General features: G+C 31.5%; 1 protein-coding gene across 1 annotated transcript; it reads right to left on the bottom strand.

Annotated features, from left to right (window-relative positions):
- Positions 1 to 14,175: 14,175 nt before the first annotated feature.
- Positions 14,176 to 15,785, bottom strand: LOC131646821 (probable pectate lyase 4). The gene is made up of 4 exons (XM_058916776.1): positions 15,327 to 15,785; positions 14,779 to 15,134; positions 14,560 to 14,695; positions 14,176 to 14,400 (listed from the first exon to the last, which is right to left on the bottom strand). Exons 1-4 carry the CDS (start codon positions 15,783 to 15,785, stop codon positions 14,176 to 14,178), a joined length of 1,176 nt encoding a protein of 391 aa, XP_058772759.1.
- Between the last annotated feature and the right edge of the window lie 223 nt (positions 15,786 to 16,008).

The raw sequence follows: 16,008 nt of genomic DNA, 5'->3' as shown, positions 1-16,008 counted from the left end.
AATCCAAGGTTATTACAGGAACTATCACACACTATACCCCTAGCATAATACTCATATTTGTCAAAAAGCCAATTTACTTTTCCGCTTATTTTAATTATTGTTTAGTAACAATTTGCAAACAAAACCCCAATATTAGTTTTTGTTTAATTGAACCATTATTTAAACTCGATATTAACGTGCAGTCCTTGAGATCGACATTCGGGGAATTTCCCTATTATTACTACAGAGGAAAAATAGTACACTTGCTATTTTACCGATCAAGTTTTTGGCGCCGTTGCCGGGGACTGCCAAAATATAGAGTTTTAATTTTAGTTCAATTGAAATTTTGTTGCTCGTCAACTAAAATTTTGTTTTTGTTTTTGTTTATTTGAATTTGTTTTATCATAAAAAAAAAAAATTAAAAAAAAAAGTCAGATTATTTTTGCTTCATGAATTCTTCTATACTTTGCTACTAACAAATTGTCTGAGTTTTGTAGCTATGTATTGTTTTGATACATTGCCACCTGTATCTCCTGCATGTTGGTCGCCTGATTCAGGAGTCACCTTGGAAGAGGCGACTAAAATTTTTAAAGCATATAAGAGAGAGGTAAGAATCCTTATGAATGAATGTAAGGAAGCTAACTTTTACCCAGATAGGTTTATTTGGAGAAAGTTAGAGTTGGAAGAAGAGTATGTGGAACCAGAAGAAAAATGCATAACATCAGATGAAGAGGATGCAGTAAGAATAGAAGAATTTGAGGTAAAACAGAAATATGGGGAAGAAGACATAAGGAAACTTGAAGATGATCGAGTTTTGGATGAAACCACAAATTTATCAATTTGTGAAGATGTGGTTATCCAACAAGAAAATCTTCAACAAAAGAGTATCCCTAAGAACTATTTTTACAACAAGGCAGATGAAAGACAAGAAATTGACAAAGTATTGGAAGACATTTATGCCTTGTTCAATAAAATCAAGCTAAAAAGGATTTGGCAGCAACATCATCAGTACTTTAAGTTCATGGGATTGCTACCAAACAAAAGAAAGAAAAAAGATGATGTGTTCTTTGTGTCATATATGCCACCCTAACAAGGGGAATGGACCGTCGAGCCATGCGACGTTAAACGAAGCGCTTCGTGGGAGGCAACCCACGCTTTTAATAATGTAATTTCTTTTTGTGTTTGTTTTGTTTTTCAGAAAATAAAAGGGGAATTTCGGGTGAAAGCTAGAAAGCGTCAGCTGAAGTGCAGTACCCTCTGTGAGTCACCTCTCTCGGGCTTGTTCTTAAACATTGCGGACAATGTTTACTTCAAGTTTGGGGGAGGATTTACTCTTCCATTTTTCTTTTATGTTGTTATTATGATGTGTAAACCCATACATTGAATTCTTCCCAAATTTGACCGAAATTTTTATTGTTCATAAGAGCTTCTGATCTAAATAGCAATCGGGAATAGTATATAGAGATGAAGGGATGGTTGGTTGAGCGCAGGAAGTTCGGAATAATGTGACAGAAAGGGGGTTTGTTTGAACACCCTTGGTTCCCTAAAAAGTGAGACGAGTCTAACGTGTAGATTTGTACCATAGTGCTTGAATCTTGAGAAGTACTCCTTGAGTAGTTTATTTTGACAGTCTGGCATAATTTAGAGTCACATACATGTATGATTGGTTGAGAAACAAATAAAGTTTGCACCAAATGATGAAAAGGCGGTAAAAGGCAACCAGCTCGCTAAGTTGGGTAACCCTCACCCGGTTATTCAGCCCAAAGGAGGTTGATCCCCAAACGTCGTCCAAATAAGGACAATATATAACTGCAAAGTTTGAAAATTTCATCGGTAAATAAAAGTAGCAAATGCTGCTCATTTGGTGCCGGAAAAAAAAATGAATTCATGACTAGTCTTGTGTATGTGATGATCATCATAAATTCCCATTGCCTTAATTTGATTGTCCTAATGAAAAAGGAGGAAAATCGGAAAGAGACTTAAGTACAAAACATAGTTAGAGAGGTATCCTAAAGGGGAGCTCAGGGTTTAAATGTTCTTGGAGAAACTCTTCGCGTCATGTGAATGCCGGACTAACAGTCTCTTGATCAAAAGGAACAGAAATCTCACGTATGAGTACCAGTATGCTGTGATGTTCATTTTCTCTTGTAATTGTCGCTTGAGGTCAAGCAACGGTTTAAGTTTGGGGGAGTTTGATCAGTGGTTTTTACACATTTATTTACCGTTGATTTTAGTCGTCTTTGCTTTATATTGTCAAGTGTTTTACTTCATTCTTCTACATTTTATGCTATGGTTGTGTATTTTACTGTTTGCAGGCTCAAAGGAATAAATCGAGACAAATCAATGCGAAAAAGTACAAAAAGGAGAGTTTCGAAGGAAGTGAAAAATCAAGCTACATGAGGTCTGACACGACCACCTGTGTCACCTAAAACTGGCCGTATTAGGATGAAGCGTGGCCAAGAAAATGCAAAAGAGATGAAATTCACGGGGCTGACACGGCTCGTGTTAGCAAGTGTGAGATCTAGAAATTTTCAGCATGTTTCTCATCGTGACAGGCGTGTAGTATTTTGATCATAACTGGAGCTTCGTAACTCGGAATGACGCGGTTCCGGTGGCAAAATTTCGCTAACGAAAAGGGCTACAACTTTCATGAAGAACGCAAATCCAAATTCTGAAGTTAAGGAGCAACACGGCCCGTGTTACCTAACACGGCCACCCGTGTTAGCAGTGCTGAGTGTGATTTTGAAAAATTAAGTTCAGGAGGCCAACACGGCCACCCGTGTTGCCTGAAACGGCCAGTGTTGGCTAAGACGCTGATTTTGCTGATTTTTGTGATTTTTTATTAAGTGTTGACCCAAGGGACATTTTGGGTACTTCCAATCAACCTAAGTGAGTCTGCACTATTTAGAAGAGTTTTAACGATGAATTAGAGGACTTTTTTGCCGGGAGAAGATACAAGATTGAAGATTGGAGAAAACAAGGGTTTGGGAGAGAAGAAGGTTTTCATGAACGGAAGCGATTGAAGATCAACTTTCATCTCAATTCTTGTAATGTCTCTATTTTATATTTTGTTTTCTTTGAACAATATGAGTAACTAAACCCTAATGCTAGGGGGTGTCCCTGATTTGATTCTGTAATGATTTTGAATTCCTGAGTTCATCAATAGATTTGTTTTCTTATTTAATTTAATTGTACAAGGTTTTTATGCTTTCTTTGTCGGACCAACAAGATTGATTTACGGTTAACAACCGGCTGGACAGCGGCTGTTAAGGTTTTTGTACGATTAGACTATAGTAGATATCACCTAGGACTAGGGATACCCTATAGTTACCGGTTAACTCTTGATAACATAAAGGTTTGATTTCATCATAATTCTCTAAGGACTTAGGATTTAGGATGAATGTTCAAAGGTTTTCCCACTAAGGACTTAGGGGAAAATAATCTAAAGGGCGGTAATTAAAGGTTATGAACTTGTTGAAGAGATCTAAATCCAAGGTTATTACAGGAACTATCACACACTATACCCCTAGCATAATACTCATATTTGTCAAAAAGCCAATTTACTTTTCCGCTTATTTTAATTATTGTTTAGTAACAATTTGCAAACAAAACCCCAATATTAGTTTTTGTTTAATTGAACCATTATTTAAACTCGATATTAACGTGCAGTCCTTGAGATCGACATTCGGGGAATTTCCCTATTATTACTACAGAGGCAAAATAGTACACTTGCTATTTTACCGATCACGAAGCATCTGGCATTCGATGCTATCATTGCAAGAAAGAGGGTCACACAAGAAAGGTGTGCCCTGAATGCCTGAAAGATCATGGTGGTAAAGATAATGTCAATGCAGCCATTGTTCAAGATGATTTCGAATCATCCGATGTCCTTGTGGTTTCGAGCAGTGACTCTAGGAAGGAGTAGATTATGGATTCAGATTGCACTTGGCACATGGCTCCAAACAAAGACTTGTTCGAAGAATTATGTGATCAAGATGGTGGATCAGTACTGTTAGGAAACAACAAAGCTTGCAAGATTGCATGTGTTGGATCTGTGAGATTCAAGCTCCATGATGAGTCATTAAGGTTGTTGACTGAAGTCAGGTATATTCCTGATTTGAAGAGAAATATGCTTTCTCTTGGTGAGTTTGACAATAAAGGATATATTTTCCAAGGAGAGAAAAGTATCCTAAGAGTCATGAAGGGGTCAAAGGAAGTCTTGAGAGGCGTGAAGAAACAAGGCTTGTATACCCTTGAGGCTGAAGTTGTAAGTGGTTCGACAAATGTTGCATCCACGAAACCATTGTCGAAGACAGAAATCTGGCACATAAGATTGGGCCATGTCAGTGAAAGGGGTTTGGTTGAATTAGGGAAACAAAATCTGCTTGGTGGAGATAAAGTCGAAAAGCTGAATTTTGTGAACCCTGTGTACTTGGAAAATCTTGCATAGTGAAGTTCAACAAAGGCAAACAAAGAACACATGGATCCCTTGATTACATCTATGCTGATCTTTAGGGGCCTGCAAGATGTGCATCACATTCTGGAGCGAGGTATTTCCTATCCATGATAGATGATTATTCCAGGAAGTTATGGGTATTCATCCATAAGACTAAGGATGAAACTTTTGAGAATTTCAAAAGTTGGAAGAGTCTGGTCGAAAATCAGACTAGCAGGAAGGTCAAGAGGTTGAGAACCGATAATAGCCTTGAATTTTGCAATGAGGCATTCGACAGTCTTTGTGTTGCCTCTGTTATTGCAAGGCATAGAACTACTGCAGGTACTCCACAGCAAAATGGTTTGGCTGAAAAGTTTAATCGAACTATTTTGGAGAGAGTCAGATGCATGTTGACTAGTGCTGGATTAAATAAGGTGTTTTGGGCTGAGGCTATTTCGACAACAACATATCTGATAAACAGATGTCCTTCGACAGCGTTAGATATGAAGACACATGAAGAAGTTTGGTCGGGACATCCACCGGATCTCGACAAACTGAGAGTATTTGGCTGCGTAGCCTATGCTCACATTAGGCAAGACAAGGTCGAACCTAGAGCTCTTAAATGCATGTTCATGGGATACCCTGAAGGAGTCAAAGCTTATAGGCTATGGTGCCTAGAGCCAGGTCACAGGAGGTGTATCACTAGTCGAGATGTAGTTTTCCATGAATCCGAGATGGCTTTCAATAAAACTGGTGATGATCATGGTCGAAGTGTAAAAGATCTGGAACATGTAGAGATTCCTGTTGAGGTGGAGCAATTTGATGCTGAATTGCATATTCCAGATGAAGTCGAAGAAGAAGCAAAAGATGCTGAGGAAGTTGAGGAAACTGTCAATGACTACCTATTGTCGAGAGATAGGTTGAGAAGAGTCATCAAGCCACCTCAGAGACTTGGGTATGCAGATCTTATAGCTTATGCCTTTATCTCTATAAGTGAGGTTCTAGACGAAGAACCTAAAGACTATAAGGAAGTTATGAGGAGTCGAAATAAGATAGAATGGCTGAAGTCCATGAATGATGAGATGAAATCTCTTCATGATAATCACAATTGGGAACTGATCAAGAAACCTTCCGGGGAAAGGTTAGTCAGCTGTAAATGGATTTTCAAAGTTAAGGAAGGAATTGAAGGAGTGACGTCGAAAAGATACAAGGCAAGGTTAGTTGCAAAGGGTTTCACTCAGAAAGAAGGTGTCGACTTCAATGATGTGTTTTCTCCTGTTGTGAAGCATAGGTCCATTTGAATGTTGCTTGCCATGGTGGCACAGTTCGACCTTGAACTAGAACAAATGGATGTGAAGACTGTGTTCTTGTATGGTGATCTAGATGAAACGACCCTGATGAGGCAACCTGAAGGGTATGTTGAAAAGGGGAAGGAAGATTATGTGTGCAAGCTAAAGAGATCCTTATATGGGCTGAAACAATTTCTTCGACAGTGGAATAGGAGATTCGACAAGTTCATGGCACGCGTAAGTTTCATTAGAAGTCCGTTCGACCACTACGTTTACTTCAGATTTCGACCTGGAAATTCATTTGTTATTCTGTTGCTTTATGTGGATGATATTCTCATAGCAAGCAATAACGTCGAAGATGTAAAGAGGGTGAAGGTTGAACTCAATAAGGAGTTTGATATAAAGGATCTGGGAGCTGCTTCCAGGATTCTTGGAATTGACATTCGAAGAGATAGAAAGAAGTCAAAGTTATGCTTATCTCAAGAGGCATATCTACGAAAGATTCTCGAAAGGTTTGGTATGTCGATTTCGAAGCTAGTTGTGACTCCTATAAACCCTTAATTCAAGCTGACTATTGATAAGTGTCCCAGTACTGATGTCGAAAGAGCCTATATGAACAGCATCCCATATGATAATAAAGTTGGTTCTTTTATGTATGCTATGGTCTCTACTAGACCCGACATAGCATATGCAGTAAGTCTTGTAAGCAGGTACATGGCGAATCCCGGAAAGGCTCACTGGCAAGCATTGAAGTGGATTTTAAGGTACATAAATGGGTCTCTGAATAGGGTTCTAATTTATAGTGGAACCTTGGGTGAAGATAGTAAAGCAGTAATCGAAGGATATGTCGACTTTGATAATGCAGGTTGTATGGATTCTAGAAAGTCTATTTCTGGATATGTTTTCACCATGTTTGGCACAGCAGTTAGTTGGAAAGCAACACTTCAGAAGGTTGTTGCTCTATCAACCACTAAAGCGGAGTATATTTCCCTAACTGAAGCTGTGAAAGAAGCATTGTGGCTTGAAGGTTTTGCTAAGGAGCTGAAACTTTAAGGTAAAGGTATCACTGTTAAATGTGATAGTCAAAGTGCAATACATCTGTCGAAGAACTCAGCTTATCATGAGCGAACTAAGCACATTGACGTGAGGCTGCATTTCGTCAGAGGAGTAATCGAGCATGTAGAAGTCCAAGTGCTGAAGGTTTCGACTGAGGACAATGTTGCTGATATGATCACAAAGACGTTGCCAAGTTGCAAGTTTTTCCACTATATGCAGTTGATAAAGCTGCATGAAGAAAGCTTGTTCCCTTGACGTCGAGAGTTGGGTCCAAGGTGGAGATTTGTGAGATATTGGATCGAAATCTAGTATGGTCGAAGGGTAGCTTCTTGGTTCGACAGGATTAAGCATGAAGTCGAAGGTTGTTCACATGCTCATGTCAAAGATGCTAGGGTTGTTAGCATGTTAAATTAGGTTTAGTGTTTAAACTCTAATTTGTTAAGTTAGCTTGTTTATTAAGTTGGCTTGTGTAATGGGCCTGGTGGAAAAAGCCCATTAGTTAGTATGTTAGGTTTTATTATAAATAGCATACTAGTCTCTCATCATTGCAACACAGCAAATCCTAATTTAGGGTGAGAGAGGTTATTTGTTATTCTTGTAAACTTGTAAACTTGTTTTCTAAGAGAAAGTAAAAGAATAGTAGTTATAACCAATTCTTGTATTCTTCTTCTTCCTTGTCCTTTATTCTTCCCTTGTATTATACTTTGTTCTTGGGCATTGAATTCACAACAGTTATAATATTGTAAAATTAAATTCTTAACGTGAACAACAATAGAGAGATGAAAAGAGATAATCATGTAACAATCAAAGAGAAATAGTGACATATGAGGTGGGAGAGTTTATGCGGCTTTGAGCAAGAGTCGCATTAAATTTGAATGTAATTAATATGGTATTTAACAATTAAACTGAAAGCTTAACTAAAAATATTTGATTTGAAACATTAAACATATAAGCTTTAAAATATAAGAAAGTTCTATCTTTTTGAACTTTCTATGTGGTTCTGCCAAGTGGCTTCATGTGAGAAGAGAATTTTATCCTTCAACTTTGTTTCTGGAGCCTCCACATCGCTGCCGATTTCTCAACTTCTCTCCCTCCACCTTCCACCAATTATTGATATTTACTTCCCTCAACCTTCCACTTTCCAGCAATTACACATGCAACGGTTACACAAATGAAAAGTTAACTATTTATGTACCCATTAATCTTTCAACCATCCAATTCATAATAACTCTAATATTTTTAACCCTTCATACGACTCTAATATTTATAACCCTTCATACGTGTTTCTCTATATCATTTTCTTTCTTACAAAATACTCAAACATGGCCAAACCTGTGGCCTGTTTAAAAAATTAGGTATAATTTTTATAATCAGATGAAAGTGCAATTTTTGTAATCTGTTATTGTTTTGATTTTGATGAGTTTTTTTTCTTATATTCTATTATTTTGGTCTTATGTTGTTTAGAATGAGATCAAACGACATCAGAACAAACCAACTGACATCTTAGTTTGATTTTCTACATTTATGCACTTTGCTAGGGTTTTCAACAAAACTCATCAGGTATGTTTGTTTGTTATTGTTTTGATTTTGATGAGTTTTTTTCTTATATTCTATTATGTGTAGGGATGGCAACGGGTGCCCACGGGTGCGGGTTTTATACTACCCAAACCCGCACCCGAAATTACCACCCGAACCCGAACCCAAACCCAAAAGCTATTCGGGTGACAAAATAACACCCACGCCCACACCCGTTGGGTTCGGGTTTTTTCACCCAAACCCGCAACAAAATACATAAAATATATTTTTCCTACAATTTTCTTACAGATTTCCACACAACAAAATAATATTATATATATATATATATATATATATATATATATATATATATATAATATATTATATATATATATATATAAAATATATTATATAATATATATATAAATATATATAATATATATATATATATATATATATATATATATATATATATATATATATATATATATTAAAAAATATATTATATAATATATATATATATATATATAATATATTATATAATATATATATATATATAATATTATATAATATATATATATAAATATATAATATATATATATATTAAAAAATATATTATATAATATATATATATAAATATATATAATATATATATATATTAAAAAATATATATATATATATATATATATATATATATATATATATATATATATATATATATATTATATATATATATTATATATATATTATATAATATATATATATATATATATATATATATATATATATATATTCGGGTGTGATTTCGGGTTTCGGGCGCGGGTTTCACACTACCCAAACCCGCACCCGAAATATCGGGTGGCACCCAAACTCAAACCCAAACCTAGTCAATTCGGGTTTTCACCCGTTGACTCGGGTTCGGGTGCGGGTTGACCCCATGGATTTGGGTCTGTTTGCCATCCCTAATTATGTGGTCTTATGTTGTTTAGATACGATGGTGGAATGAGATCAAGCATCATCCGAACAAACCAACTAACGTCTTGGTTTAATTTTCTACATTTATGTATTTTGTTAGGGTTTTCATCAAAACTCATCTAAACAAAGGGAAAAACTGCCATCAGTGTTTTCAAATAATTATTTTTATTTGATTTCTGTCATTTTTGTAAGTACAATGGTAGAGTACGTAAGTACAATTTTTGTAATCAGAGTGCAATTAATTTTTGTAATAGGATGAAAAGAGAATAGATAAATTATACAGTGATTTTATGTGGTTCAATTCATTGGCGTGTTTTGTTTGTTACTATTTTGGTTTTAATGAGTTTTCATTTTCATTTTTTTTATGTTGTTTTGATCTTATTGTTGAACGGTTCCGTTGGTTTTCTACCTTAGAAATGATTCCACTTTTATAAATCTGGTCTTTTCAACTTTACTTTTGAACGGTTTATTCTGTAATTAAAAGTCCCATCTTTCCAACTTTCAACTTTACTGTTCAACGGTTCTTCCGGTTATTCTGTAATTATAAGTCCCATCTTTCCAACTTTACTGTTGAACGGTTCTTCCAGTTCCAATCTTCCGGTTCTTTTGGAATTATAAGTCCGTCTTTTCAACTCACTCTATTGTTGATCGGTTCTTCCCGTTCTTCTGGAATTGCGGTGTGTTGATCGATTCTTCCCAATCTTCTGGAATTGCAGTGATTTTGAGTCGTAGCTGTTGTTGATATACTTTTTAATAGAATTTAAAGAAGAAAAAAAGAATAAGAGTAAAACAAAGAATAGATAAAATTTAATCCATTATATCTAATGAATTTTGATTTGTTTTATTATTTCTATATATGTTACAGATAAAAAAGAGAGCATAATCACGATTTGATCATTAATAAACTATATATTTAGTTAATTTCAAAATATTTATTTATAAATTTTTTAACCTAAATAAATTATATTGTACTTTAAATAAATAAAATAAAAAATATTCTCCACAAAATCCAAATCAAAAATAAAAAAGTGAAAATAAGAAAAATAAACGGAAAAAAAAGGTATTGCTTTTATGTTATTATTCAAGTAACTTAAATTATAAATAAGATAGACATAAAGTATAATTTTTTGTTTCAATTGTTGAGTTGAGAATTAAATTTGTAAAATTATTATTATTGCTACATTAAACTCTAAAATGGATAAATATTTGTAAATTTGATTTTTCAAAAATATTTAGGGAGACACAACATGATTTTATGAGTGGATGGAGATAAGATTGCAAATAACTTGCTATTATGTGTTATATTTTGATAAACAACGACGAAACAATAATATAATATGCATTTGATTTGTTTCCTTTTTTATTTTTTTATTTTTAAATGATAATAAATGTGTTATTTTTAATATTTTCTAATATCTACGATATATTTCATTTTTCTATTTTAAAATTATTAAATGTTACATTCAATTAAAAATAAATTATTAAACATTATATAAAAAATTATTTTATATAAAAAATAAATATAGACAATGTTATTTTTATAAACGGGAAACAAATGTTTTTATAAAAATAGTGATCCAGATATTATTTAAATAAAAAAAAAAAATTATAGGCGCGTGTTTTGTTATTCAGCTAACCTTTCAACTTCTATATAATGCTTATCTATATATACTCTATTTTTTTTAAATAACCATATTAGTTATAAAATAAAAAATTACCATATTATTTATAAAAAAATTACTTACGATCATTTAAATTAATTATCATAAATATTACTCTAATTTTTAATTTATATTTTTTAATATTTATTTATATTATATTATTTAAACTATATAAATATGTTATGTTAAGAGTCATAAATACTTATTTATTTAATTTTCCTTGCCCTTTTTTAGACATAACACCCACTTTTTACTCCCACTTAATTTTTTTGCAATGAAAATCAAGTTTAAAAGTCATCAAGTTATACCTCATATTTTTTAATAAATATTTCATTTTGAGGGAAGAAAAAGTCAATCATATTAATTTTAATCAATTGTTGTTTTACATAATTAATTCTAATCAATCATATTAAATAATTTTTTAAGGAAAAATTTATCAATTAATAACATTAAATTATAGAATTGAATATATTTGTAATCTTTTAAATATACAAATTGAATTAATATTATCTTCAATTTTAAAAAATATTAAATTACTCAATTAATTTTAAACAATTATAGTAAATAGTTATTTTTAGTAAATAGTTATTTTTCGACAATACTACTCAACTCATACACAACTTATCTTATTATTTTTTAATTTCTCTTAAAAAGAAGGTTAATTTTTTTATTAGTGTTGTTTAGTGACGAGTATAAAGTATATAATTGTTTTGTTTTGTTTAGTTTTTGATATGATTATAAAGTATAATATTGTGATCTATAATAAATACATAAATAATTTATGAATTAAATAATATTAAAATTATATAATAATATGAAATATTATTAATTATTTTATTATCACTAATCATTGAATATTAAGGACAACATAACGTTACTTATAAAAATACTGGATAACATTTTCACATTGACACGTAACATTATATTTTCAAATGTTTAACCTATATTGACGGAAAAATATATATTTCTTTAAAAAATAATAAACTCTTTTGTTTATATAATTTTGTTTTTATTTCTATGTAAATACTAATAGAATGAGGGATAAAATAAGATGGGTGAAATGCATTAAAAATTTAAGATTACGAAAGATAATGTATTATATTATAAGAAAATATAATACTTACCACATGTATTTTTAAATTATTAGATTTGAGAAAATATTGTACTTTTATATCTTACAAAATTATACTGTTTTTACAATATTGTATCATTTACCTATTAAAAATAATTTGAGAAAATATTGTATTTTTCTATGATTTACCTAAAATTATCTAATTTTGTAAGATATAAAAGCCTTTTTAACGACCCATATGTTAAAATTATTACGTTGGGGATAATTTAATTGATATAGAATCAATACATTAAAATCATATCAATTACTTACCAATATCTTAATTGGTATAAAATAAATACTTTACCAATATATTTAGTACTCCAATTTGTATCACCAAAAATTGAGTGAATCAAATTATCATTAAAAATTAATAAAAATAATTTATTTCGATTTCCTTCAAAATTATTTAATAGAAACTTTCCAAAATAATGAATTTATCAACCTAATTTTGAAACCAAATTTCATAGGGTTAGAAGATGTCTAACCTCTCATTTAACAAAAGGATTAATATTATTAGATACATATTTTAATAAAGTGTTTTAGGCATATCATTGCTTTTATATATTGTATGAATTTTATTTTTTTGGATAAAAAATGCATAATTAAACTAACTACTATTTTCTATTTTCACTTTAATAAGATTTCTTAATAATACTACTAAATTATTTAAAATATAAAATCTGAAAGTTATATATATATATATATATATATATATATATATATATATATATATATTAATGAAATTTTTTAGAGATTATCAAATAAAATAAATATATTAGGTCTATTGACTATTAAATATACACACGAGTAATTATATGGTACGCGCATATGGTACTGATATTAACACATTTAATTAAATGTTGAATAATAACGAGAATAAGTTTACAATTGATTTAAATAGTTTTATAAATAATTCCAAAACAAAAATATTGATGAAAACATGAAGTTACTGATCGAAATATTAAATATTAACGGAAAAATAATATTTATTGATCAAAATATTTAATATTAAAACAAATGAGCGTACCACACTGGTCCCAGTGCGAATGAACATGTATCCCGTTAATATTCAAAATATTGAATATTAACTGGAGCACGGAGTTATTGATTAAAATATTGAATATTAACGGGAGCACGAAGTTACTGATCAAAATTTTGAATATTATCAGAAACATTAAGTTACTGATCAAAATTTTGAATATTAACGGGAACAAATTTTGAACATTAACTGGAACACGAAGTTACTAATCAAAATAATAAATATTAACGGAAATACGGGGTTATTGACAAAATAGAACACGAAGTTACTGATAATTTTTTTTAATATCAACAGAAACATTAAATTACTGATAAATTTTTTCAATATTAATGGGAACACGGAGTTACTGATCAAAATAATGAATATTAACGGGAACATGCGTTGTTGATAAAAATATTGAATATTAACGGGAACAAATTTGAAATACGTTGAAAGTAAATGTGACTAAGTTTATTGCATTGGACAATCGACATTGTGTATTCTTAATTGGAAACATTAAGTTACTGATCCAATTTTTGAATATTAACGGGAACACAAAGTTATTGATCAAAATAATGAATATTAACGGAAAAACGGAGTTACTGATCAAAATAAAGAATATTAACGGGAACATGAAGTTACTGATAAAAATATTGAATATCAACGGGAACAAGTTTGGAATATTAACGGGAATACGAAGTTACTGATCAAAATAATGAATATTAGCGGGAATATGAAGATACTAATCAAAATATTGAATATTAACGGGAAAATAATTTTTATTCATGAAAATATCCCAAACTTTGCCCCAACCTATTAAAAAGAAATTTCTATATTTTACCCATATGGTTTTATGACATTTACCTCTAGAATAATATATATATTGAACAAAATAACACGACCACAACGGGTACCCGTGCGGACACACGGGTATCACGCTAGTTATATTGATACTAATATGAATGATCTACATACTCATGTATTGAAATTACAAAACTCAAGAATAAAAATTTGTGACACAATGGAGTTTTCATACACTAATTAAGAAGGAAATATTCTCTATTGTTATGTTTAAATTACATGCTAGTTATGCACGTTGTGTTTTAATATTCCTCGTATGCATGTTTTACTTTTCAACACAAAGATGTTTTAGTGCATTTAAGTGCGCCTGATGATCTTGTCAATGATCTAACAGATTTAACATCAACAACTTTAAAATCTTCTTCTTGTCTATAATTTGGCTTTTGCACACGTCCACCATTGGTTACTACAAAAGAGGCTCCGTTTTCAAAAGCATCCCTTACGGAATGAAATTCCCATTTGTCCTTATTTGTTTGATCATTTTGTCTCCATGTTACCTACATACATTTTATAGTTAGAAATACATCTAATAAAAAATCATTTTATTTTATGCACAACTACATTATCTCAATCATGTGATCTATTATTAATTGAGAAAATGTATTTTTATTAGTCATTAATGAGTTGAATTTGATTTTCAAAAGTTAATTGTATACCTCTTTGCTTCCAACTTTTGGTGCTATGAAGAGATTAGACTCACTTTTTAGACTAGGCCCCATACTTCCACCAATGGCATATTGCATCCATCCTAAGTAAAGATTGTTGGCTACATGTGCATATCCATGGCGAATCCTACATCATTTTTACCATTTAAATATTTTAAATTCAGGATCAAATTTCTTTTAAAAGAACATCAAAATCTAATACTCAATTACCTAGGCATTCTTTGGTTGCAATTAGGTCCAAAGTGATTGTACACAACAGTGACTTTCATGTTTTTGTCTCTCACATATCCATCATCATGACCAAGAAGCATAACCTTATCTTGTTCTCTAAACCAATTATTGGATATAGTTACGTTACTAGAACCTCGGGTGACATCAAGAAGACCATCTTCACAATCATAAAGTGTATTATGGTCAATCCAAATTCTTGAAGCAGTGACCAATCTTATTGCGTCTCCATCTACTGGACCTAAATTAATTACCTTTCCATTAGGTCCCATCACCATCCCCGAGGCTTGAGCTTTGCAGTGATGAATTCGAATGCTATGAATGATTATGTTGGTGGCCTAAAAATAACAACAAATTGTTATTAATGCAAGAAACAAACTCATACTGAAAATCCAAAATTGGCAAGGGAAATTTAAAAGGGGAAACACAACTTTTATGATGAAAGAATTAAAGAGAATTTTATCTATCACTACTTATAGTTCCAAATTGTAAATATTTTTTCTAGTGATATTTAAGTATTTGGTTATTACCTTGAATATCATCAAACATGCATTATTAGCAATGTGGACATTGACACCGCGACCATCGATGGTAGTGAAACTGCTAATGAGAAGGGGTTTGACGAGTCTAATGTTCATGTCTTTTTTAAATGTGATCCATACTTTACCTTGAATTACAGAGGCTCCGTATCTCAATGTACCTAGTTTGGGGTTTATAGGATCATCATTTGGGTCAGTAACTTCATATTGTATGAGGTCTTTACCAATATTGTTTGTCATCTTTCCAACATAACCTATAGAGCAAATTGCTATTTGTTGTCTTTGCCCCCTCCATTCAGGATTTGACCTCCAACAACGATCAATCATATTCATATTTAAACCCATTAATTCAGATTGTTTGGCACAACTAATTTTTTGAATGAAAAAGATAATCATCGCAATGGTCAAAATAAAATGCCATTGGGCATAATTGGTACTTTGAGATATCATGATGTGGAATAATTATTCTTGAAATTTTCGAATTATAGAAGAAAAAACAAGAGATATGAGAAATCAAAATGAATGTTGATTTATATTGAAGAAGTACTATTAGAATGAGATTATATAGATCAAAGTTATTTTAAAGTTGGTTAAAGTTGTTTTTAAAAACTATGGCTAAATGATTGGTTTGTACTAAAGAAAAGTTATATATGTCAACAAAATAAATATGGTT

Source organism: Vicia villosa, linkage group LG2, assembly GCF_029867415.1.
Source record: "Vicia villosa cultivar HV-30 ecotype Madison, WI linkage group LG2, Vvil1.0, whole genome shotgun sequence".
In the NCBI taxonomy this organism is placed as follows: domain Eukaryota; kingdom Viridiplantae; phylum Streptophyta; class Magnoliopsida; order Fabales; family Fabaceae; genus Vicia; species Vicia villosa.
The sequence above is the reverse complement of the archived record's forward strand: the minus strand, read 5'-3'. Positions and strand labels throughout refer to the sequence as shown.